The sequence below is a fragment of the Macaca mulatta genome, chromosome 1 (genome assembly GCF_049350105.2).
Source record: "Macaca mulatta isolate MMU2019108-1 chromosome 1, T2T-MMU8v2.0, whole genome shotgun sequence".
Lineage (NCBI taxonomy): Eukaryota > Metazoa > Chordata > Mammalia > Primates > Cercopithecidae > Macaca > Macaca mulatta.
In genome coordinates, this window is record NC_133406.1 from 6,978,581 (window position 1) to 7,005,699 (window position 27,119).

The window sequence follows — 27,119 nt, forward strand, 5'->3', positions numbered from 1 at the left end:
TATATCATTAGTTCAAATACTGAATTGGCCCAGAATATAGGGTAAGAGTTTGATGAGTAAACAAAAGGTCTACAAATGTCAGGGCCGAGGGGAGGGAGAATGATTTAAGGCTTGGTCCTTAAGACAGGAAAGCTTTTTGTTTTAACATAAGAATTAAATGACAGTTCTGGAAGTGACGGCGTGTGTTGGGGGCCGGCAGAGGCAGAGCAGGAGGCTGCCCAGCATCATAAACCAAGCGGCCAGGTCATGGTAGGAGATGCACGCAGGATTCCAGGAGAAGCTGCGGCCTCAGGGAGGAATCAGGATTCAGTTAAGGCAAAGGCTTAAGGATTCAGAGAAAGGCCGAGCCTGTTGGGGAAACTTTGCCTGTTGGAAGATTCCAAAAGCCCTGCAGAAAATGTGGAAGGGAGGGGAGTAGTGGGCGTCTTGGTCAGGAGAGACCACGGCAAGGACAGTCGGGAATGGAAAGTGTGGGGAAGCTCAGATGACCAGAGCAGAAGTTCATTTCGGGGACAGTCACCAAAGAGAAGTTTTAGTGGCATTTGGGGACTGAGGGGGTGCTCAGGGTTCCTAACTGGAATTCTATTGGATAATCAGTTCTTAGTGGACTGAGGCCCAGGTAGCATCAGAGATGTAGTAAAGGTGGCCTGTGGTGGCAGTCAGCCTGTCCTCACCCCAGCCCACACAGCCCAAGGACCTGGTGGCAGGAAACCTCCTTTTAGGCAGGGGCAGGTCCCAGCAAATCATCATTTCCTGGTGCCTAAGCTAAGAGGCTTGTATGTTTTTCAACCTCTCCGATGAGGTTGTTTATATATTACAGGATAAAGTAATGATCAGAGTAATATCAATGTTCTGTGCTGTCTAGTAAACTTCTTTCCCCAAACTAACTTAATTTCTTTATTTTTACTATTTGGATATGATTTCTGCAGGACTTACTGGCCAGACTTGGATGCAAAAATAAGAGAAGCATTAGTTTTACGAAGCGTTAGAGTTCGACTCCTTATAAGCTTCTGGAAGGAAACTGATCCCCTTACGTTTAACTTTATTTCATCTCTTAAAGCGATTTGCACCGAAATAGCCAACTGCAGTTTGAAAGTCGTAAGTATTGTGTTGACTGTGTTACTAAATAAAAAGTGAATGCCCTCTGCATGTGTGTGAAAGCTGCAAGCATACACCTACGTGTAAACTTACAGTGAGAACCAGGATGACAATCTTCAAAAAGCACGTTAATTTTTTCAAAACAATCACATACAAAAAAAGGAGAGTAGAGCTCATGTTTCCTGATACCTTCTCTGTCCAGCCCTCTTCTCCCTTTCTGTTGCATCCTTTCCATTTTCTTTTTTCTTTTCTTTTTTTTTTTTTCTTGAGACAGTGTTTTGCTCTTCACCCAGGCTGGAGTGCAGTAGCACAATCCCGGCTCACTGCAGCCTTGATCCCTGGGCTTAGCTAATTTTGCATTTTTGGTAGAGATGGGGCTTCACCATGTTGCCCAGGCTGGTGTTGAACTCCTGGGCTCAAGCAATCTGCCCACCTTGGCCTTCCAAAGTGCTGGGACTACCGACATGAGCCACCGCGCCTGGCCCTCTCTATTTTGCTTGAACTACCCCATTCACCTACTGTTCTTACTTGTAAGACTGTGACCAACAGAGCACTGGTGCGTGCACCAGCACAGACTCCCCCAGCCCAAAGCCTCCTAGTCTGGGTCCCCATGCTTGCCGCGGGTCCCTCGGGCCACATACTAATCCACCTCTGGAGACCTTGAGGGAGGTAAGATTGGGAATTGGGAATAGATCTGAAATGTGTTAATTCTCTAGCACGTCTTTGACTCTACTCCAATCCTCATCGCCCTCTTCCTCCGCTCCAGACTTGGTGCGAGCTATTCCCTCTGCCTACAACACTCTTCTTCTCCATGTTTACCCACCTCATAACCACTAATCCTATAGGTCTCAGCTTTCCTCAACCCCCATGCAGTCATTCAACAAACACGCACTGAGAATCTGGCCTGTGGCAGGCTCTCTTCTAGGTAACCAAGCTGCATCCCTTGATTTAGGGACCCAGGGTATCAAGGGCTCTGCAGTTAACTTTGACACATGGCTTCCATGATCGCCCTGACCCTGAATATCCCAAGGCCAGACAGGAGAAGAGCAGAACTGGAGGGCTGTGTGAGAGGCACTTTTGGATTAGGCCTGGAGGTAGGGAACGTCCCTTTAGCCTTCATTCCACTGCCTGGATAGCTTTCACATGGCCATGCCTAATAGCCAGGGAGGCTTATGACCCTGTTCAGAAAGCCAACTGTGTTTCCAGGGTGACAAAGGAACAGGTTTGTGAATCATCATGATCTGAAGTTCCTGGTACACAGGATCCATTTCACTCCTCTTCCCTCTTAGAGAACCCTCATTCCCACCTCCCACAGGGGAGAAAACGCAAAGTTTCACGCAGTCACTGCACAGTCTTCCGGTGATGTGCATTTCTGGACATCGAGCCTGAAAGCGGTACATCATAGTTTGTCAATGTAAAAACTAAAACAGAACAGTAAGAATTCCCCACCACTCACCAAAAAATACCCAAAATCAGGTTAAGGCTATCTCCCTTCCTGAGTACAGAAACAGGATAAGCACAAGGAAAACCGCCATTAGAAAGGGAAGGTTCGGAGGCCCATGGCGGTCCCTGGTCCACAGCAATTATAAAGCTCTTCTGGGAAGGTATTGTGAAGTCCTCATACGCCTGCTGGTTCAGACCCAGGACCCAAGGTTGTTTTTTTGTTTGTTTGTTTGTTTGTTTTTTGAGACGGAGTCTCGCTCTGTCGCCCAGGCTGGAGTGCAGTGGCGGGATCTCAGCTCACTGCAAGCTCCGCCTCCCAGGTTTACGCCATTCTCCTGCCTCAACCTCCAGAGTAGCTGGGACCACAGGCGCCCGCCACCTCGCCCGGCTAGTTTTTTTGCATTTTTTAGTAGAGACGGGGTTTCACCGTGTTAGCCAGGATGGTCTCCATCTCCTGACCTCGTGATCCACCCGTCTCGGCCTCCCAAAGTGCTGGGATTACAGGCGTGAGCCACCGCGCCCAGCCCCAAGGTTGTTTTAAGGCATGAACAGTTAAAGGAGTTTGTGGTCCTAGCATGAGCTGGTTGGTTTCTTGGGCAATGCAAGTTTCTCAGAAATGTAGCAGTTTCTGATGTACTTGCTTCTAGTTATTTCCATGTATCCATAGCCATGTCCAAAGTTTCTTGTTGTACATAATTCCCTAACTTGATGAATTATGCTTTCTACTTCATAGACTTCTCTCTCTCTCTCTAATGATAGGGTTCATTCAAGACCATCAGACACAGGTGGGAAGATTACCCCTATTAAAATTACACCAATTATTTCATCTTTTCTACAGGGCTCAGTCTTCACTGGCCACTTAAAGGATTTTTCATACTTATTTTCTATTGAGTTCTAGGTACAATCAGCTTTCTAACCCTGTGAAATACCAAATTTCTGATCTATCTGCTCTCTATCATTTCCACTTGTAAACTAGCCATTCCTTCCCTGAGCCTATTTATCTCCTCTCATAAGCTTTTTAAAAGCACAACTAACAGGCCAGGCACAGTGGCTCACGCCTATAATCCCAGCCCTTTGGGTGGCCAAGGCAGGTGGATCACTTGAGGTCAGGAGTTCAAGACCAGCCTGGACAACATGGTGAAACCCCATCTCTAGTAAAAATACAAAAATTAGCTGGGCGTGGTGGTGCACGCCTGAAATCCCAGCTACTTGGGAGGCTGAGGCACAAGCATTACCTGGAACCCGGGAGGCAGAGGTTGCAGTGAGCCGAGATTGCGCCACTGCATTCCAGACAGAGCAAGACCCTGTCTCAAAAAAAAAAAAACACAAATAACCACACACAGTACAAACAATTCATTTCCCCAGTCCCTACAGCCAAAGCCCTATTAGCCAAAGGTTCGGTGGTACTTGGTATGCCTTCCAAATAAATGCCGGTTATGGTTTTACCAAATAGTTTGTCACTATATAACATGAGATTTCATCTTTCCATCCTACAATACCAATTTACTTGCTGCCTGCTGCCCAATGAGTAAACCAGTGCTACATCATTTATTTTTTGTTGTGTTGCTGTTATAGCAACACACACTTCACATTGCCTGAACTTAGTAAGTACTTAATACTTTTTAAATAAATGAAGAAATGTGTTATATTCATGAATATTCATGAGTATATACAGTTATCCAGGCACTGAGTTAAATGCCTTATATAGATTATGTAATATCCACAACCAGACAGGCAGACATGTGGCTTATGCCTGTAATCTCAGTGCTTTGGGAGTCCAAGGCAGGAGGTTCACTTGAGGCCACAAGTTCAAGACCTGCCTGGGCAACGTAGGGAGACCCCATCTCTACAAAAACACTTAAGAGAAATAATATTTACAATACCCTGTGAAACAGGTTCTTTCCCTATTTTATAGACATGGGAACTGAAGCTTACATTAGATAACCTCTCTCCAGGACACTCATGAGTAATGGGGCAAGACTCAAACCTAAGTCTTTTGAACTCCAGAACCTGAACTCTTAAACGTCTCCAAGGCCCCAGCATGTAGAAGAGATCATTGCAATCACAAAGCCCTTTTTAATCTTTCTTATCTATATTCAGAAACGTCATATACACCAAGGTGCAGTGGCTCACACTTGTAATCCCAACACTTTGGGAGGCCAAGACAAGTGGATCCCTTGAGGCCAAGAGTTCAAGACCAGCCTGGACAACATGGCAACACCCTATTTCTACATAAAAGGAAAAAAAATGAAAAAAAAAAAAAACTAGCCAGGTGTGGTGGTGCACATCTGTAGTCCTAGGGACTCAGGACTCAACAGGTAGAGGCCAGGGGATCACTTTAGCTTAGGAGTTCAAGGCTGCAGTGACCTATGATTGTCACTGCACTTCAGCCTGGGGACAGAGCAAGACTCTGTCTCAAAGCAAAAACAAAACATCATCTACTGCATCTGCCCAAAGATACAAGAAGCTACACATCCAAATTATATCCCTGAGGATCAAAAAAAGGTCAGATGTTTGTAACTCATTCATGCCAGTAAGATATTTTAAATTTTATTTTTCATGAAATTATTAATAACTTAAATTCATAAAAATGTAGAATTTACTGTAAATTTCCAAAAATAATGCTTCTCTCCTGTGTTTTCATCTTAATTTCCCTAATAGTCTGGTAACTTTGATGGATAATGGAAATTCTGATCTCTATTTAACTGGTTTTTGTAAACTGAGGAAATCATGCACACATCTGTGTAGTCACAAATCAATATAAGTATTAAAAATAAAAACTTGACTGTGATTACTACCACATATCTGTTTTCCAGGCCAGATTTTCAAATAAATGAAATGACCAGGAGTTGGATCAGGGCGCCAACCTGGGTTTGGAATCAGGTACCCAGGATCAGAGGAGAAGCAGGTGCAGTCCCAGGGAGTCAGAGACACAGGAGAATGGAGTCTAATTGTATTCAATACCTTTTCACAGACAAGAGAACTCTTGGGATTGATTCAGCTCAGAAACAGCTTTTTCCAGATAATTACAGTGGCATATGGAGCTCCAGGAAAAAGGAAGTGAGAAAAAGAACAGGTGTCTTGTTCACCAATGACTCACATGATGCTTGGTGGAGTTTTCAAAACATACATGTTGAATGAGTGCATGCATGACATATGAAGTCAAAGAAGGGAGCTAATAAAGGCAGAGTGATAAGAAAGATTCTGCAAGCCAGTGAGGGGACAGGGCAGAACCCAGGACAGTGCCTGAGTCCAAGGTGTGGTTAGCCATTTTCTGCAGGCGTGTGCTGGGGAAGGGTGACCACGGGTGAAGAGGCTGCCCAGTGAAGTCGTGCACTCTGGAGGTCAGTACAGCCGCACTCAGAGGAGCCCCTGTTATTCGCGAGGTCTAGCAGGAGCAGAGAGGACAGTCTGGAGCTTTCGGTATACCATATGGTGCATTTGCTCCAATCTCCTTTTCCAAATTCTCCTCTGGCCAAGTCACGGGTCCATGCCCACCCGCTGTTTCTTGACCCCCCCGCCCCACAGCACACCTGCCACTAGGGCACCTGCAGTTGAAACTTCCAGGGCGTGAAGTGTCAGCTGCTCTAAGAATTACCAAAAATTACAAGGAAAGTAGAACCCATCATTGCAACTTTTGTAGTACTTAATCAGCTTCCTCTTTTTGATATTTTTGAACACAGATGGTCACTTTTCTTGAATAAACCAAACATTAATAGTTCACACATAGCCATTGTATAAAACAGAGGACATACACTTCTAAGCATCAATACAAGCCTAGATGGGCAAGAAGCTTATGGCCCTAATGTCTAGAACACAGATGGGTGATAAACTCTTCCAAGAAAAGTGGGGATTGGAATATTGCATAGAGCGTGTCTTCAGGAGCCTGGTAGTGCTGATAAAGCACATGGCCTGGGAACTAGGTAGGGAATCTCTGTCCTTAAAGGAGTGGGCACCCCCACCTCCAACCACCTCCAGCCCTGATGTGGATTTGTCTCCATGAGGGGCTCATGGAAAGAGAAAAGACTGCGAAGCACAAAATTGTCCTAGTCAGCTGATTTTTTTAGAGTTTGTTTTTTTTTTAACAAACTAATAAATCCATTTTGAAATGTCTTTGCTGTCACCCACAGTGTATTAGGTGTCGAATAATACCAGTAAATAAAACCTGATTTCTGCTGTCGTTTTAGTCTTCCAGAGAAAGCTGTTTCCCCTCTTAAGGGCCATCTTTGACTTTCTAGAGCAAATGGGTTTCTACTGAAGCCTCAAGCTGTGACTCTATCCTTGACTTAACTCAAGATGTATATTTTATTCTTTTTGAAATCCATCTTGATTCTACAATAATATCTTTCCCAAAAGGAAACAGTCACACGTGTGGCCATGTGTGGTGATAGAATGTCCAAGCGAGGTAACTTCTGGCTGTTACTGGTGGTGATGCTCTCAATATTTGTGTGACCTCATAAACATAAAACTGTGACTTAAGAACATTCATAGCTTATTAGGTCACTTTGAAGAGTCCAGAAACCAATGCAGATTTTGCAGAAGACAGGAACTGAGGACACTGGGTGACCCAGGTATCGCTGTCTATAACCGTGGGGATGTGGCCCTGAGAGCCACACAGATCACATGCTTACCTGCGTTGTGGAATAGACAGTTTTTAGGTAGATTTTGATCTCTGCACCGTGGGCCTCGAGGGTTTTACAAAAACTCAAAATAGAACTTCTGTGGCTAGAAGGGATCTTAGCGATCATCGAGCTTGTCACCGTTCTACCACGCTAGGGGAGGGGAGTCCAACTCTCATTATTTCCTCAAGCCAAATGTGAACACTTACGGTTTTAAAACTGCAAATGACATCTCCTTTTCTAGGTATCATGCCATTTTCCTCCCTGCCTCTTCTTTCCTTTAAATACACATGATTCTATAGCTGTGGACATTCCAAAAGGTTCCAGGCAGTTCTGAAAATACTCACCATTTTCCCATATAGGGGATAACTGATATTTTCACCTTTGACTATGTCTTCCAGTGAGCTGAGTCATGGAGTTCCATGAGTTTAGCCACAGTTTAAGCCTTGTCTGAGAATTTAGCAAATTCCGCAGATCCCTAAGGCATAGCCTGGCCGTTCCTGCAGTCATACCCCTTCTTTTAGCTGCCCCATTCCTGGCCATGGGTGAACTGGAAAGTTGCCTTCTGAGTCAATAAAAGTTGAAATTCAGAATTCACGGTTTGAAATTGTGATTTTTTTTTTCAGTTGCCTATCAAAAGAGCTCCTAGACTTAGGTGTTCAGATGGAAAAGTATTTGTTCCTATGGTAAAGTCTCTTTTGACCTTTGCAAATCCCTAGTTTAATCAGCTAGTCATTGACGTAATGTATGCAACATGTAAGAATACTCATTCAGTTCATTGCCATGCTTGACAGAAAGCACCCTGAGGCATGCTTCAAATGCCAGCGCACCCTGATGAATAAGACAATGCGAATTAAACAACCTTCTGGCCCTTATCCTGCTGAAAAAAGAAAAGGAATTTTGTGTTCATTTTGTAGCTTAAAAGTGTTAATTATATACCTCGTTGAGCATGCTAATTTTCTCTTGTTGCCTATTTAGATTTGAGAACAAAAATAGCTTCATCTATGTGAGGTAATAAGATTATGGCTTTAATAACCCATCATGAGGTCTATTGTTGATATTTGGATAATACATTCTTTTGTGCTCTTGGACAAGACCAGAAATGTTCCTCTTATTTACCTGTTTTTGTCTTACAGAAATTTTTTGATCTGGAAAGAGAGAATGCTTGTGCTACAAAAGAACAAAAGAATCACACCTTTCCTAGGTTAAATCGCAACAAGTACATGGTGACAGATGGAGCAGCTTATATTGGTAGGTGTCAGGGCTGTGAGGCTCCTTGGGTGGGGGTCACCCAGGCAGTGGTAGTCCAGCTGTGCTCCACGGTATGCCCTGGGGAGGAAGCAAGGCCTTGGGAACCACTGCTGGTGAATGGGGGGAAATGGAGATCAGGAAACAGGATGGTGAAGACAGGGAGCTCATCACTCAAATACCTGTTTCATGGCCTGAGTTATATACTGGAAGACATAGAGGACACCTTTCCATAAATGTTTTACAGAAATTTTCTGGTCCCTTTGCCTCATTGTATAGGCAGGGATGAGAATGGCTCATCAAAGGTGTGTCCTGGCACTGGAACGAGCAGTGTCATCCCCCTGCGCACAGCACCACAAGCCAGCCTGACATGAGTGATAGGGAGGCAGACAGCGCTGAAACTCTCAGTGCCCAGCCAATTATCCCATCCCTGCCATCTTCCAAATGTCCCACTTTGTACAATTTAACTTGAACTCTTCAAACCTCAGTTTTCTCATCTGTAAGATGGGGCTAATAATAGTAACTACTTCATTGGATGAAGTGTAGAAGAGATAAAATGTGCAAAGTACCTGGCACATAGATAATACCCAATTAATACCAGCTATTATTATTAAGGTAAGAGACCCAGGTGCTAAAATCATTCTATAATGGTGTAATTATTAATATATCAAATTATTCTAATTTTCCATGATATATATGAGTCCATGGTAACCTTTTAACTAGTACCATCACAGGCAGTTAAAATGATCTATAAGAAGGTACATAAATCCAAAAACAGCAGTGCAGTAATTACATTGTACAGATGAAACGGCAGTCTCGAAGCAGAAAAAAACATGTTCATGGAATATAGAAATACAAAATCTGTATCAATTTTTTTCAAATTCAGTGAGTAAAAAGTAGACCCTTTTAACTTTGTAAAGCACTTGATTCATTTCTCTTGGCAACATCATCAATAGGGAGGGCAGCTTTTATCATCTGCAGTTTACAAATGAGGAAACTTGGACCCTAAGACTCAGAAATACAGACATTAGAGGGATGGAGCCGGGTCTGGCATCCAGGGCCCCCAGTCCTCTCACCCCCTGCCACCGGCCCCGGCAGACACTGCCACTGGCCATGTGGGGAGTCACTAACTCCCAGGCTCAGTGTGAACATATTTTTCTTTTTCCACTTTCAATATCACATTAGAAGAGAGTATTGGAATATTTTAAAGATGTGTATCTGGCTGGGCGCAGTGGCTTACGCGGTAATCCCAGCCACTTTGGAGGGCGAGGCAGGTGGATCATCTGAGGTCAGGAGTTCAAGACCAGCTTGGCCAACATGGTGAAAACCTGTCCTTACTAAAAAATACCAAAAAAACTAGCTGGACATGGTGATGGGTGTCTGTAATCCCAGCTACTTGGGAGGCTGAGGCAGGGAGAATTGCTTGAATCTGGAAGGCGGAGGTTGCAGTGAGCTGAGATGCCACTGCACTCCAGCCTGGGTGACAGGGTGGGACTCCTTCTCAAAAAAAAAAAAAAAACACTAAATAGGCCGGGTACCGTGGCTCACTGTTGTAATCCCAGCACTTTGGGAGGTCAAGGCAGGTGGATCACCTGAGGCCAGGAGTTCAAGACCAGCCTGGGCAACATGGTGAAACCCCGTCTCTACTAAAAATACAAAAATTAGCTGGGTGCGGTGACACATGCCTGTAATCCCAGCTACTAGGGAGGCTGAGGCAGGAGAATCGCTTGAGCCCGGGAGGCAGAGGTTGCAGTGAGCCAAGACTGCACCACTGCACTCCAGCTTGGGCGGCAGGGCAAGACTCCATCTCAAGAGAGAAAGAGAGAGAGAGATTGATCCTTCTGGCCTTCCGGTGGTGCTGGAATATGAGACTATTGGCTAGGTGTGGTGGCTCACGCCTGTAATCCCAGCACTTTGGGAGACCGAGGTGGGCAGATCACAAGGTCAGGAGATCAAGACCATCCTGGCTAACACGGTGAAACCCCGTCTCTACTAAAAATACAAAAAGTCAGCCGGGCGTGGTGGCGGGCACCTGTAGTCCCAGCTACTTGGGAGGCTGAGGCAGGAGAATGGCGTGAACCCGGGAGGCGGAGCTCACAGTGAGCCGAGATCACACCACTGCACTCCAGCCTGGGCAACAGAGCAAGACTCCTCTGTCTCAAAAAAAAAAAAAAAAAAGAAAAAGAAAATATTATTTCATTCCTGTTGTCACTCTCAGTGACCCAAAATGTGATTATTTTGATTTTTCTCACGTGCACCAACTTATGGAGAGTAATACGAAATCAGCTGCAAGTGATTAAAAACAACCTCAAACCCATTTAATAAAAAAATGGGAACTTTTGGCTTAATCATCAGGGAACCCAGGGATGGTTCAGGTTTTAGGCACAACAGGACTGAGGGACTCAAATCCGGATATTTTACATGTGGAATTTACTTAAAGTGAGATGTTGTATGTCCATTCAGCAGTGACTTGTACCTGTATCTAAATGTTCTTTTGTGGGAAATTTTTTTTAAAAGGAGGGGAGGGCTTAAAAATTAAAATTAAAAAAATAAATACCTGAAACTAGGGATTTTTTTAAAATGTACTTTTGATGAATTAAGTGTTTTAGGTCGAGCACGGTGGCTCACACCTGTAATCCCAGCACTTTGAGAGACTGAGGCAGGTGGATCACCTAAGGTCAGGAGTTGGAGACCAGCCTGGCCAACATAGTGAAACCTTGTCTGTACTAAAAATACAAAATTAGCAGGGTATTGTGGCACACGCCTGTCCTCCCAGCTACTCGGGAGGCTGAGACAGGAGAATCACTTGAACCCGGGAGACAGAGGCTGCAGTGAGCCGAGATCCCACCACTGCACCCCAGCCTGGGCGAGACAGAGTGAGACTCCATCTCTAAATAAATAAATAGACCGGACACAGTGGCTCACACCTGTAATTCCAGCACTTTGGGAGGCTGAGGTGGGTGGATCACAAGGTCAGAAGATCGAGACCATCCTGGTAACACGGTGAAACCCCATCTCTACTAAAAATACAAAATATTAGCTAGGTGTGGTGGCATGCACCTGTAGTCCCAGCTACTCAGGAGGCTGAGGCAGGAGGATCACTAGAACCTGGGAGGCAGAGGTTGCTGTGACCCAAGATTGTGCCACGGCACTCCAGCCTGGGCAACAGAATGAGACTCCTTTCTCAATAAAATATTAAAAAATAATAAATATTTTAGAGTGAGACAAACCTATATTTGAATTCCAGCACTGACACTTACATGCTGAAAAATGGTAGAAAGTCACAAAATCTCTGTAAGCCTCTATTTTCTAATCTGTAAAGTGGGGATAATAGCACCCGCCCTTCAGTGGTGCTACGAGGCTTAAACAAGATAGTATATGAAGAGCTCCTAACGCTGTCTCTGATCTGTCCATTTCTTTAGGAAATATTGATTCCTGGCTCTCCCCTTTCTTCTTCCCTCTATAATACATTCTTAAATGAGTGAATTTTACACATAATATTTTATCACAACGTTAATTCCCTAGACTGAAGCATAGTTCTAGTATAAAAATACTCAAAGAACCTTAGGAGAAAAAAATCCATCAATAATTTAAATAATTATCAGCATGTTCTGATCTCCTAAGTCGTCACTGAGATACTTGCTGAGAACGCGGAGTTGAGCAAACTCCACAGTGGACCTGGAACGGAATCACCACTCCATTAAGTTTTCACAAGACTCACAGAAGAATCCCCAAACAGTGTCATCTCTCTAATTTTGAAATCTCCAGGGCACATTTGAGTTAAGCTCTGCAAACTTGTCTAGGAGATGGTTTGAAGGATTGGAGGGCTGACAAGGATGTGGTGGGTGGAGGGAAGGCACCCGAAGGCCCATGAACCTTCCCAGCGAGCTCTCCTGCAACCTCATCGTCATGTCCCTCTGGGTGACACTACAGTTCTGGCAACTGGGGGCTCAGCATGCATTTTTGGAAGCTGCAGTGGCAGTCTCAAAAAAAGCTGGATGAAATTGCCTCCCAATTAAAAAAACACTGAAGCATATATGTGATTCTGAAGTCAAGCCAGACTGTCAGGAAGTGAAAGGTAGAAGAGCACAATCACAAGGGTGCAGGAATTCCTTTATCAGCCTGTGGAAGCTTCCCAGAGCCATGATTCCTGAGGCGAGCCTAATTAAAGCTTTTGAGTATCAGTAAAGATGCCGGATCTTGGCTCAATCCATTGAAGTCGAAGGAAAACAAAGCTGTATTTTATAGAATAAGCCTTCAAAATCTCGTAACCTCTCTCCCTCATTTTCCCCCCACCCCAGGCTGCCCCCAAAGCATATTTCTATGTATATTTCCTTCAGAGAGTATCGTCCGCACATGCACGGAGTAGAATTCTCAACATGGCTGTGATGCTCTTGACCTCGGGAGGTTGACGTTGTAGTCCAGGGTGAGGCACACAATTGCTGGCACAAAGGATGCCTTTAGGATCAGAGGCAACATGGAGTACAAGTAAAGTGTGGACCCTGGAGTCAGACCTGGCTTTGAACCTCAGCTCTGATGTTTTTCTATTCCTGCTTTGGACAAATTACTTAACCTTTCCGTGCCTTGATTTCCTCATCGATACGATGGAGTTCATATTACCACCTCAGGACAGCAGTGAAAATTGAAGAAATAATGTAATGAGATGATATATTCACTGCCCTTGTTACAGTGCCTGGCAACGGCTGTGGGGACGAGATTTTAGTCTCATATCCAAAAGTCCTTAAAGGACACACAAGACCACAGGAGCCTTTTGCTTACAGAATGAATAGAAGATACTGCCTGGCAAGGGACACTTGAGCAATGCTCAACCCACAGAAGCTACTAATCCCCAGTTTAGAGATCCAGTCTTGTATTTACCTGGCGCTGAGCATTTGCACAGAACTGCGGCCTCTGCGCATAGTCACGTGTCTCAGAGGAACGGCCAGGAACACCACATTAGCCACGGGGGTCTCTGTGCAGAGACACCAGCACAGTATTATGTACCACTTGGGGGACAGTTCACTAATTTATATCAAAAAATTCATCCAAAGCTATGTCTATCATGAAGCCACTGATAGTACCATTGTGCTGTTTATCCAGGGGGCAGATGATGGGTAGGGATGAGGGGAGAAGGATAAAGCAAAAGGGGGCAGGTCCTTCTCTCTGCCGATATTTGGTTTAGGGACTCGGTGTTCGTAGGCTCTGAGGAATAAACTTTAGGAGTAAAATGAGAGACAAGAAACCACCTTCTGATGTTCCTGGGGGTGCCAAATGGAAAAGGGACTTGGTATGTTTGAGGGCTCCAGAATACAGAGCAGAGACCAAAATACAAAAGCTGCAAAGGAAGAGATACTGGCTGTCTCCATAGATGTGCTTTCTTCCAGCCGCTTCTCCCACAGATGACTGCAGGCCCTTGGGCCAGGGGTGCCCAGGGAGACGGATGATCTCAGCATCTTAGTGATTTCTGCAGTGGAACCTGAGTTGCTGCAGAGGGGATGGAAGGCCAATATCTCCACCTAAAACCTGTCAGTTCCCTTTATGGAATCAGCTCTTACCCAAAGAAGAGATCTAAGGCCAGCTTAGATCAGACCTGGCCTGGTGGTAATTTTGAAGATAATTTTGTCCACCTTGACATGGCTAGATATCTTTTAATGGGAATAATTCCTGGTTTATCATACAGTCTGGCAGACCTGGGTGCACCATTGATTAGCCATGTGATTAGGCAAATTTATTCACCCCTTTGAGTGGAAGTAAGTCCCACCAACCATACAAATAATATATAGAAATACCAAGCAGCAGCTGGTTCCGGTGGTTGCACGTGTACTCACAGCTGCTTAAGAGGCTGAGGTGGGAGGATTGCTCGAGCTCAAGAGTTCAAGGCTACCATGAGCTATGATCAGGCCCCTGCACTCTAGCCTGGGCAACAGAGAGAGATCCTGCCTCTGAAAATAAATCAATCAGGCCCGGCACAGTGGCTCACACCTGTAATCCCAGCACTTTAGGAGGCCGAGATGGGTGGATCAGTTGAGGTCAGGAGTTCGAGACCAGCCTGGACAATATGGTGAAACCCCGTCTCTATAAAAATACAAAAAATTAGTGGGGGCATTGTGGTGGGCTCCTGTAACCCCAGTTACTCAGGGGGCTGAGGCAGAGAATTGCTTGAACCCGTGAGCCAGAGGTTGCAGTGAGCCAAGATTGTACCACCACACTCCAGCCTGGGCAACAGAGCAAGACTGTCTCAAGAAAAAAAAAAAAAAAAGAAAGAAAAGAAAAAGAAGAAAGCTACTCAACTACAGAGTAGGGTGTCCACAGAAAGCAAGTGGAGGGATGTGGTGTGTTTCTCTTATATAGGAGTCTTATCTGTGTAAAAGCTAAGCTAAGCTGTGTCTATGTGTGAGTAAGCTGACAGCATGACAAAATGTATTATTCTATCAATTTAAAGAAAACATTCTTATGTGTAATGACATTCTAGTGTGTAAGTACATAAAGCGTAACTATAGCTATCCTGAAAGCACATACTGTTATGGGTATTGGGACATCTGGACTTTCCACCGCTGTAGGACTGTATCCTTTGGGGTATCTTTAGGTTGTTTTCTCAGCTGTAAACATCAATGACCATGGTTGTGACTGGCAAGGAACATGCCTTGTTAGTCTCAAGATGGAGCTGAACTGAAAATGGCATTACTCTAGCTCTCAGGCGCCACTGCTTCCCCTACACCTCGAAGATGGACTGCACGGGAGTGGCTTACACATTAGTCTCTTCTAGGGCAGATCCCAGGCTTACTCCTTTGTATGAGCTGAATCGTGTCCCTCCAAAAGTCATATGTTGAAGTCCTAACCCCAGTACCTCAGAATGTAACTCTATTGAGAGGCGGATCTTTAGAGAAATTGTCAAGTTAAAATGAGATCATTAGTGTGGCCTTAATCTAATATGAACGATGTCCTTGTCAAAAGGGGAAATTTGGACAGAGGCATGCATAGAGGGCAGACAACATGTTGGGAGGCTGAGGTGGGACGATCACTTGAACCCAGGAGTTCAAGACCAGCCTGAGCAACATAGCAAGACCCCATCTCTATTTAAAAATTAAAAAAATAAATAAATAAATAAATAAATAAATAGAAAGAAAATAGAAAATGCCCATCTACAAGCCACAGAAAAAGGTCTGGAACAGATCCCTGCTCACAGTTCTCAGAAGGAATCAACCCTCCCAACACCTGGATTTTGTCTTCAGAAGCATGAGACAATTCATTTCTAGTTTCATCCACACAATTTGTGGAACTTTGCTATGGCAGCCCTGAAAACATGAATACACCACGTAACACGGGCAGTCATCCTTGAGAGGCTGTTCTCATAGCACCTGCCCCACTTCCTGGGCCAAGAGGCTGGATCCTGGATCTGGGAAATGATTTCTAGTCCAGTCGGGTGTTTGTTAGAAACTGAGTCTCCTTCTCTGGCTTGAGCGTTTTCTTTGATGTGAAAGCTTCAGGGACTTTTAATTAGAATCCCTCATTTGTTCACAGGGATTAGATGTTGTCTCTTTGAGAAGGTAGTAATTACTCACAGGATTTTTAAATGAATCCCTATATATTTTAAATGTTGCTGTATTTAGTGCGGCTTCAGGGACTTTTAATTAGAATCCCTCATTTGTTCACAGGGATTAGATGTTGTCTCTTTGAGAAGGTAGTAATTACTCACAGGATTTTTAAATGAATCCCTATATATTTTAAATGTTGCTGTATTTAGTGTGGCTTGGCTCGCTGTATCTAGAATGTCAATAAGAAATAACATTTACAAGAAAGAACAGCAGATTCCTTGTTTTGAGTTTCCACCGGAGCAAAGCTGAAGAAAATGCCAAAATAATATGCAAATATTAATATGCCATATGTAAGGCTTCCTGGATTTTTTTTTTTCGGAGCTGTCAACACAATTCAGCCTCTCCGTTGTTATTTCTGGGTGTTGATGATTTTTAATAGAATCCACTCTGAATTTCATTATATTGGGTATGTTCCCAGTGGACTCTAACTCCTCAACATTATTTCTTTGTTTGTTTGCAGGAAATTTTGATTGGGTAGGGAATGATTTCACACAGAATGCTGGAACGGGCCTTGTTATCAACCAGGCAGATGTGAGGAACAACAGAAGCATCATTAAGCAACTTAAAGATGTGTTTGAAAGGGACTGGTATTCACCGTATGCCAAAACCTTACAGCCAACCAAACAGCCGAACTGCTCAAGCCTGTTCAAACTCAAACCGCCCTCCAACAAAACTGCCACAGACGATGCAGGCGGAAAGGATCCCTGGAACGTATAACGTGAATAAACAAACTGATAGGACAGTTCCGTATTTCATATTTATACATAAAGGACTTGAGGAGAGAAAAAAACACTTTAATATGTCTCTTTTTTTTAGGGAAAAAGCACACTTATAAAAAATATTCTCTGAACGACACATAATACCTATCTAACAATATCTTAGCGTCGTGTACACTGAAATTAAGATTTTTGTATTTGTTACCTCTGACAGAGAATGTCATTCTGGCATAGAAGTTAGTTTTTACATTTGCATACAAATTTTAAGACTTTCATTCCTGCTTCTTTCTAGTTTGAGAACTTTTTCTGCTGACCTACCCGGTCAGTTGTTAGGAAGCTTAGCATGAGATGGGCTCTTTAACACCATTCTGAGAACTGCTAATTTAGAGAGAAAGGTGAGGATTTTTGCCTTGGAGAAGAGACTGATAAAACCAGTGTTTATCCTTGTAAATCGTCTCCAAGACCTACACAGTCAGCTAAGCGTGAACAGCTTACATCTCATGCCAGCCTTCAACACCCTTGAAAAATATCCTTTTCTGTCTTGCTCATTTTCTTCTTATACCATGGATTTTATTTGGTATCATTTTCTCTTCTCACAAAATGTTCCTATTATATTCTGTATTCAACCTCAACATTACTTCTAACTATGATAACATCTTTTGAAAACCTACAAATTTCTCAGAGTGGATACTACGTGGAAATAGTGGTCTTTCATTTTTACCTTTCAACTGAATCCTTTTTTCCCCTACCGAATTGGTATTTTAAAAAAACGACAGTCAGCAATATATGTCCTTTCTCTCAAGCTCAGATAAATTACGAAATTACGTGGCCACCTGCTTATATCCAGCAAGCTATCAAGTCTGCATTTTGGGAATAAAGTAGTTTTTCACATTTTTGTTCAGTTTATGGTATTATAAAGGAAAGATCTCTATGCTTCAGTGGATTTTAATTTCTTTAGAATCATTATGCTGTTAAGAGTATGCCAGCAAACATTTATAGAGCTATTTAATATACCTTGTGCTATTTAATATACCAAATGCTTTTCAGAGAAATGCAATTTAAATACTGTGCTTAACATATTTTACTAAGAAACAGAAATATTGAATTATTGTTCTATAATGTAATTGTGTGTTGTTGTTTTATATCTATACAATATATACCCCTGTATTAATGGAGACCATTGCTACACTAGGGAGAGGCATGGCCTCTTCAGAGCCCACAGCAGGTGGCCGGGATGTCCAGTTCCAATGTTGTTCCCGACTCTGTGACTCAAAGCAGAGCTTCTCACTGCTTGGCCTCGGGCTTCTCTTGGTAATGTAGATAGTAATACTCACCTACCTCGCAAGGATGTTGTCACGGTAGGAAATATTTATAACTTGTTTTGAAATCAAAAGAACCTATATAAATGCTAAGCATTACAATATATAATCTTTTTCTTGAAATAATCTTTGTCATATCTTGATAGAATCAACACCAGGTCCTCCCCAAGAATCCACAAAGAAAAATAAATTCACAGCTTGCAGTTGCAAATGTGGGTGAAAAGAACACGGCACCACAGAAACCCTGGTAGAGCTCTGGATTGTCAACATTTCAATGGAACATTGTGTTGGGCCGCTTTGGCAGGAATAACATCAACACAACACTAGACATCGTGCTAGAGCTTGTTCTTCAGGACCATAATATACATGTATTTTCAGAGCAAGGAAACATTCAATTATTCTTTTTCATTTCTGAAGACTTGATTTCTAAATGCCAAAAAAGTGATCGAGGAGCCTATGAATCTTACCCAATGGATTTACTTAATATAGAAGGGCTATGATAACTTCCCTTCTTGTTATTTGAAAGTATTGCTTCACTAGATATTTAACCAGTTGATCAGGAGAGCTGGAAGGAAGCTGTATTTTTAAGGGTAGAATGTTTTTATGACTAACTGGGAGATTCTCACTGAAATTCCTCATCAATAATAGCCAGCCCATAAGACTCCAAATATTTGCCATATACACAATCCATGTTTGAGTTGGGAGTTATAACTCTGCCAGTTATCCCAATAAAGTAAACGTGGTTTTGGTGATGATTTTAAAAAGAAAGTAGGCTGGGTGCAGTGGCTCACGCCTGTAATCCCGGCGCTTTGGGAGGCCAAGGCAGGAGGACTGCTTGAGGCCAGGAGTTTGAGACCAGCCTGAGTAGCACAGTAAGACCCTGCCTCTAAAAAAATAATAAAGAAATAAAGGAAAGAAGGAATCAGAGTAGGAGTGGAGACAAACCTACCAAGTTCACACTCAGACAAACAAAAGCAACCTGGGTTGGTTTTAAAAAGGATGTCTAAAGGGAGAAAAAAACAACCACAAGAACCAAAACTTGTTAGTTCTCAAGTTGTCCCCTGAAGTATTCATCCACAGCCATGGGACACTCATAGGCTTGGTGTCATGGGGCCTCTTCACTGTCACTTATCTGCTGTATGTGCTACGAGAAGAGAATGTCCTCCTTTATGGAATGACCAGCATTGCCATTTCCTTTTGAGGCCTCGCAAAATGCCACCACCAGGAGCTGCATCCCAGGCTTTTCTGCCAAGCAGCAGCAGCAGATGCCTACCAGACACAGCAAGCCCCTAATCAGGGGAGTCTGGGCAGCGGTGGTGACTCCACGGGGCCACACTGTCCCTCTGTGGCAGCCAGGAAAGTGGCCCCCATACCAATAGTGTCCGAAATGGGTTCATGTCTCCCAAGAGAACATTTCATTCTGCAGAACTTTCTCTTTCATTTGGATGCTTTATCTATCCCTCTAGAGATGGCTTTCCTTTCTTTTAGACTTAGTGTCTGTGCTAAATAAACTATCAACCTCCATTCCTCCCACCCCCCAAATATCCCAGGAATTACTTTTCAGGAGGAAAAGAATGAAAAACAAAAAAACATGTTAATCTGACACCTTCTGATGGATGTCCATGTCCATGCCAGAAATTACGAAGAGCAGGGTGACTACTCCCCATTAACATTCCCAGATTTATTTCCCAAGAGGCAAAAAGGAAAACAAACACAATTAGAGACTATACTTTGGATTTCAGTACCACTAACACTAACTTAGTGCCTTATTTATCCTCAAGTGTTGATTTTAAACAATAATTTATTCTATGAGAACACTTCTCTCTCCTGTGGAATTCAAGATGACCTTCCCATGGGCCTACCAGTTGAAAACTGCCATTAGAGCATGGACAGTTTTTATGCTGCCTGCTCTCTTCCCAAGCCCCATCACCATATCCCCCCAAATCAAATCATTGCACACACCATCAAAGATCAATACTGTGGGCCTCCACTGCATTGCCACTGGCCACTAGCCTATCAAATAATTGAATCACTGCTTATCCAACCATTGGAGAGGAAGTGGAACAGTGAGATGACATCCATGCTCTGTAAACAACAAGCTTTAGGTACCTGAACCTGATAGAAACAAGGAATGCCGGAAATGTCCCCACTGACTTCAAAGAATCCTGTCAAGAGATGCTGCACAGACTTCCTAGGTCCCGTGGCATAGAGAATGAAAACTAGCGTCTTTAACAAGTCAAAGCAGACAAAGAAACAAAAGGTCTGCAGACACACTTTGCATCTGTGTAACTCTGGGCACCACTTTTCCCGTTCGGGCTCTCTCTGTGCTACTGCTTGTCTCATGTCCGATGCAGTTCTTAGTGAGAGGGGTCTGATCAGATTTTTGGTTGATCTCACCCTTCGAAAAATGTGGGGGTTTTTTTGAAATGCAGTTAATGGTTTGTTACAAGTGCCTCGATGAACCTGGGATTGATAGAAGCTCATTTCCCGCCAGCCTGTGGCTATACTCAGTGACTCTGATTCATTCTGTTTGTTTTTAGGAACTTTTATTGAACTAAATTCCAGGACGAGGTGGGGGGAAAGACCATAAGAATTTCTTGATAAGATCAGATCCAGGGTCTATCTGTCTCAGGAATTCTATCCTACAATTCACTTTTTTTTTTTTTTCTCCATACGAATGACCACTGGTGTGTGTTTCTGTGTCCAAAATTCATTTCATTATTTTTAACTTTAGGAATGCAAAATGCTGCCATTACTTGCATAGAACAGTCACTTCCTATAATGAAAGATACTTTGTTATTGTTTATTCAAACTCAGTCCTTACAAACAGCCCCACATATCCTGGACAAATGTTTCATTCCTTTATCTTTCTGTATTTATTCCCAATGATCTGGTGTGCTTTATTATACACCTTTTAAAGGCGGAATTAATATAACTTCCATTTATTTCCAAGGTAGATAAATTAACCTATTTTCAACATTTTCCAATTTGATTTGAATCAGCATCTTTCATTTTCCTTTTCTATGTTGTTAACAAAACAGCTGCTTACCATTTTCACCTTATTGACTTAAATCAACGGAGGCTTTTGAACAGCTCTGAGGTCAACCCCAGTTCGCAGCTTATCTTTCTCATTTGAGAGAACTCCCATCTTTGGCTGAATTATGAAGATGCTGCTTTTTACAGTGACTCAGTGGGTATTCCTCAGAAGTTTCTCGAAGACGTAAAAATGAAATTTTCTTATTTTTGACCCATTAGCAGTCTTGTACTTACAGAGTTCTAAAACTTCGCTGGTCATTTACGCTTCTTTTGGCAATTTGAAAAAAAGAAGTTATATTTAATAGACTATTCCACATTTTCTTTCGCTATGTTCAACTACTAAACTTCTAATTCTGTTACAAAAGGTATCTTGAATTTTTTAATGTTCGTTTATATACATAGGATAAACTTGTACCTGGATATAACTATATTATTAACCTTAAGATCCCTAAATAAATTGGTTCGATAAAGGGTTGAATTTGGGGGAATCATTAAAATTCTCAAACCTTTCGTATAACCAGATGCTCAGTTTTTTCAGAAGTAAATATTAGATGGCTTTTTCATACTGTGAGATGAGGCATTTCTTTTTCTCCTCAAGCTGATCTCAGAAACAAATCAGTCTCTTCTCATCAGTAACCAAACTGTACTGTGGTGAATTCTGAAGAAGGTAGATGTGACTGGTCCAATGGGCCCACTGTTTTGTATATTCACACAAGGAGGCATCTTTGAAACACTATGCCTATCTCTTACAAAAAAAAAAAAAAAATTCCAATAAATGTTCATTCTGAGTAAATTATCTTTTAGTGAAAAAAAAAAAAACAATCATAGAGACCCCACTACAGAACCTAGTGTTTGCTCAACAAACCCACATTGAATCTCAGGTGTAGAGCACACCTTGACAGCCATCTCAGCCAGCTCCCCCAGTGTGTAAATTCCCTTCCCACTGGGGCACTTAGAAGTTGACAACCTAGAGTCTCAGGATGGCCGAGTGGTCTGAGGCGCCAGGCTCAGGGTGAGACGCTGACAACCTACTTGAGCCAGACAACTTGGAGTGCTTTATATGGTTCCTTTCTCAAGACCCACACAGGATAAGATGTGTTGATTTACTAAAGTAATTTGGATTTGAGGCAGTCTTATCTCTGAAAGGATATGCACAATATGTAATAAGGTGGGTACTCTTTTCATAAAGAGAATCAATATGAGAGGCAGATTTTTTTTAAAAAAAAACTATCATTTGAGAGGTTAGCAAAGGCTTAGAAGTGAACTTTGAGTCTGCAATAGTCAATAGTATTCTGATTTTTATCGGCATTTCTGAATGCTACAATTTTGTGGTTTTTTAAAAATTGGGCTGTTTGATGACAGTCATGTACAAGGAGTCCAATTAAATCATAGTAAGGGTGAAGATTATTTGTGATTTAGTTTTATTTGAGAGATAAATTAGTAAGGAGAAAAGATCTCTTTTTATGAAGTGGATATCTGGCTCTCAAACCCATTCCTTTTGGCTCAGACGTTAAAAAATTATTAATTCCCTTACGGACTCTCCTATTCCCCATGGGCAGAAAATTCTGAAAAACAGATGAGACATTCTGAGCCCCCTGCAAGACAAACACAGATGGTTTCTAATTTAGAGTTTTCCCACACAAATGCACAACAAATCTTGGAAATGTGACCTCAATTCCCAGGATTAAAAACATTGAAATTATATGTTACTTTCCAATGTAAGTGGAGGATGAAGATCTTTAAAGACAACTCAGAAAATATCCAATAACATTCAAATCAGAGCGTGATCTACAATTTCACTTGTCATTACTTAAAAGCGAAGACTAGCTGCTTCTTTAAAAGGGGCGAGTTACTAAAGGCAACATCCTAGAAAATGGAATAAAAAGAAGGCAACACCTTATTTTCAGCAAAGTTATAGTACTGATAAAGCACTTTGAAAATCCTCTGTAGGCAAATGTCATTGAGAAACAAAGGCGGGTTTGTCCCCAGTGATAAAGCTTTCTCTTATTCGTATTTCATAGGTGGATCTATAGTTTTCCTGGTGTCTTGGAGAGACCCTACCTCCACAGCTCCAGGAGCAAAACTGTATTTTCTGCCATGTGAGCTCTCTACACTGGCCACAGCTGATTGTACCAAGGTTCAGTACCTGACCCAAAGAGACTCATTTGCAGGCCAGAGGGTGGCCTAAGGAATGAAAGTGTACCTAGCAGTGGTATTCTTTTTTGATGGCACGTGGCCCAACCAGTCACAGCCCTCTTTTAGGGAGTTTGAATACCAGAAAGTAAATGATGAATAGGAAGCGCAGCCAAAATAGACACAGTCACCGCAATGGTGCCTCTGAGAGCAGTGACAGCAGTTACTTCTGCAGTCAAGACAATGAGTTCTTGTTGATTCACCATTTCTGCTCTTAGGTTACTGGAGAAATACTTGATTCCTGAACAATGAGTCTGGACTTTGTAGTTCCTGGGTTGCTTTTTTTTCTTCCTATGTATTGACATAAATAAACTCACGTTAGCTGAAGTAACCTGACTGTGTGTCTGCTCTTTGAAACCTGGAAGGGCCTAACTAACACGACAAAGTGAAAGCCGTCCTCGTTTTTAAGTAGCTTGGAAGGAAAAGAGGAAAGAAAAAGAAACACTGTAGTATACCTTTTGGGTCGGACGGAGACTCATGTCAGAGATCTCCATGGTGAAGCATGTGGATCCATGCCATGAGGGTTAAATATCAAATCAATAGTAATCAAATGTGTTCGACTCACAAAGTATGTTTGAAACATTGAGCATGGAAATGCAAAAGTTAGGAAATGACTACATGATAGACATAGAGGTTGTTAGAGCTGGAGAGTGAATTAAAACTCTCGAAGCCCAGACCCACTATTTTTCTATATGAGGAAAATGAGGCGTAGAATACACAGAGTTAAGTAGAGACAGATGTGTTATAAATTTAGATAATGTCTTAAAATACACAGTCTAATGATTGACTTAACAAGTGCAAAAGTTGCTAATAGTATGCTGAATATTTGGTGTAAGGAGGCAGTTTACAGAAATGTGTAGAACACAGAAGCGAAATCACTCCTGGGGGTCCGATGAAGCAAGCTGGGTCTATTGAAATGTCATAGGAGGAAATGGAGGAAGTGGGGGTAGTATCAAGACATGTTTATCCTGCATGGCTCCCAGCTCAATTTAAGTAGAGATTAGTAATATCAGAAGGTCTAGGGTGAGATGATTTTTAAGATTATTTATTTACTTTGGTGGTGGTGTGTTAGATATTTTGTTTCACATTTAGCCTATGGTGGACACTCATTCAAAAGTAAAAAGAATGTCATAAGCTACCATTTAGCATATGGGTTGAAAACAACATTCTGTATTTTGGAGTTTGTCACTCAGCCAGTCAGTTTGTAGTTATTTATATAAAAAGGATACAAGAGCTGGAACATTTAAGGAGTCTAAGGTCTGCAGACAGTGATATATTGCTGAATTGTTCCTATGATCATGCAATTTGGGGAGCCTAGTTATGTTATGCCATAGTGTGATGGTCAATTGTATGTGTCAAATTGACTAGGCTACTGTCCCCCGTTACTCAGTGACACACAAACTGAGCCAAGTGTTGCTGTGAAGGCTTTCTGTGGATATCATTAAAGTCTATAATCAGATTTTTTCACTAAGAAAGATTTTCCTCGATAATCTTCAGTGGGCCTCAAAAGGTCTTAAGAGCAGAACTGAGGCTTCCCTGAAGAAGAAATTATACTTGTAGACTACAACATCAGCTCCTGCCTGAGTTCCGGCTCACCCTTCCTAGTGAGCTGCCAATGGATTGTGGACTTGCCTAGCAACCCCCACAATCACGTAAGCAAATTCCTTTCAATAAATCAATTTCTGTGTGTGTTTGTGTGTGTGTGTGTGTGTGTGTGTGTGTATACTGGTTCTATGTCTACGGTAGAATTCTGATACGAATAGTAATAAATAATCCCCAAATCTTAGTGGTTTAAAACCACAAAGGATTTTTGTTGTTGTTCACACTACATATTCATCGCGGGTCAGCAGGGGTGCTCAGCTCATCCTGGCCATTTAAAGATCCAGGTTGACAGAGCAAATGTTGCTGGTCACCATGCCAGAGGGAAAAGAGATTGCTGGAGCGTCTTACATGAACTATTAAATTCTCTGACCAGGAAGTAACACATGTCACTTCTGTTTACAACACAATGGCCAGAGCTAGTCACATCATTTTACCTAGCCTAATGTTGAGAAATACAGTCCCACCAGCATTTCTGGAATGGTGGAGAAACCAACACTATACTAGTGTATAGTATTAATGACTAACACAGTTAATTTCAAAAAACAAACTTATCAATGAGCTTCTCATTTAAAGACAAATTCATGAGGACAAAAAGAAATGTTTAAGAATGATTAGGAATAAAAGAATTCCAAGATCAAAGTGACTCACTGAAGAAGAATGAATAAATGTAACAGTTCCCTAAGGTTTGCTGTTAGTAGCATTAAAAAAATAAATGCCACGCTCTGAAAATTTACTGAGATGTCAACCAGTTGACTTAATGCTTAAGCAAGTAAAAAAAAAGTCACGAATGTAAGTTCAGATAACTTTAAGGTGGTCCTGGGTTCCAGATATCTAGATAGGTGAACTTCAGTGCCTATCAACCTCTAAAATAACAGATAAATAAGAGCATAACCAAAGAGGAATATTCTCAACTGAGTTTTGTAGGCTTATTGAAAGTCTTTCTACACAAGGAACCTCAGTTTGCCTTTGACTTTCATGAACTCATCTTTTAATGTATAGTATTTCCCTTTACTATGTAGGTTTCCTGGTCATGAATCTTTATTTTCTTTATAATATAAAACTTATTTTTTATTTATTTAATTTTTTTTGTTTTTTGTTGTTGTTGTTGTTGTTGTTGTTTGAGAAAGAGTCTTGCTTTGTTGCCCAGGCTGGAGTGCAGTGGCATGATCTCAGCTCACTGCAAGCTCCACGTCCCGGGTTCATGCCATTCTCCTGCCTCAGCCTCCCAAGTAGCTGGGACTACAGGCGCCCGCCACCACACCAGGCTAATTTTTTGTATTTTTAGTAGAGACAGGGTTTCACCATATTAGCCAGGGTGGTCTTGATCTCCTGACCTCATGATCTGCCCGCCTTGGCCTCCCAAAGTGCTGGGGTTACAGGCGTGAGTCACCGCGCCCAGCCAAACCTATTTCTTTAATCCGTGTTTCCCACCCCCTTTTAACAAATAATGTGTTTCTTACTTGTGCATTACCAATTTATCCTAAAATTATATCCCTGGAAGCAGAAGGGCTTTTTAACAAGATGTCATATATTCTCCAAAAAACTTATCTTTCATGCATGCTGGTTTTAAAGAATCAAGCACATAACAAATAATATTGTGTTTGTTTTATGTGTGAAATGACATACAGGAGAGAACCATTCAATGTCACTAATATTGATTGAACTCCAGTTCTGTGCAATCCTGGAGTTGTTGCTTTGGAACAGGCAATAATGAACAAGACCTGCCCCTGTCCTCAAGGGGCATCTAGTATGAAAAGCAAACCCCAACATGACTATGCAGTTTGAGTAAATAATATTCTAGCACTTGCCTGCCACCGTGTCCTGACCAATCTCATCAGTAGAAGTGTGGTTTAAAGCAATTTAGTGCAGATAAATGTTTCTCCAGAGAGCCAGGAGAGGATGGAATGGTCAGGAATAATGCAATGTGTCAAAACCAGCTGGGCCGCTCACTACAGGGGCACACACTTTTTTATGAACCCAGCTAGGTTGTCCCCCAAAACCTTGCCTCCATTGTCATGAGCTGTGCGTATCAAGGGTTAGGGAGTGGGAGCAGTCCATCCTAGACTGCAGGCAATAGGAGCACATTTTATGGTGAGAATTTTAAAAACAGTAAAATCACTAAAAGTCATCTACTTCTTACTATCACCATCTACCAGCAATTCTAAACAATGTCAGTGATAAAATACCCCTCAGGGAAAAAAATTTTGTTGGTCTGTGTATTAACCAATTGACCACACCCAGAGAGGACAG

The 27,119-nt window shown here is 42.2% G+C and overlaps 1 protein-coding gene across 1 annotated transcript in view; it reads left to right on the top strand.

Annotated features, from left to right (window-relative positions):
- PLD5 (phospholipase D family member 5) overlaps positions 1-23,598 on the top strand; it is a 423,368-nt gene extending 399,770 nt beyond the window's left edge. Inside the window, exons 8-10 of the mRNA XM_001092989.5 lie at positions 930-1,098; positions 8,297-8,411; positions 16,464-23,598. Coding sequence (XP_001092989.1) covers positions 930-1,098; positions 8,297-8,411; positions 16,464-16,720 — 541 coding nt within the window. The 3' untranslated portion in view covers positions 16,721-23,598. The remainder of the gene's footprint in view (positions 1-929; positions 1,099-8,296; positions 8,412-16,463) is intronic.
- Positions 23,599-27,119: the final 3,521 nt, after the last annotated feature.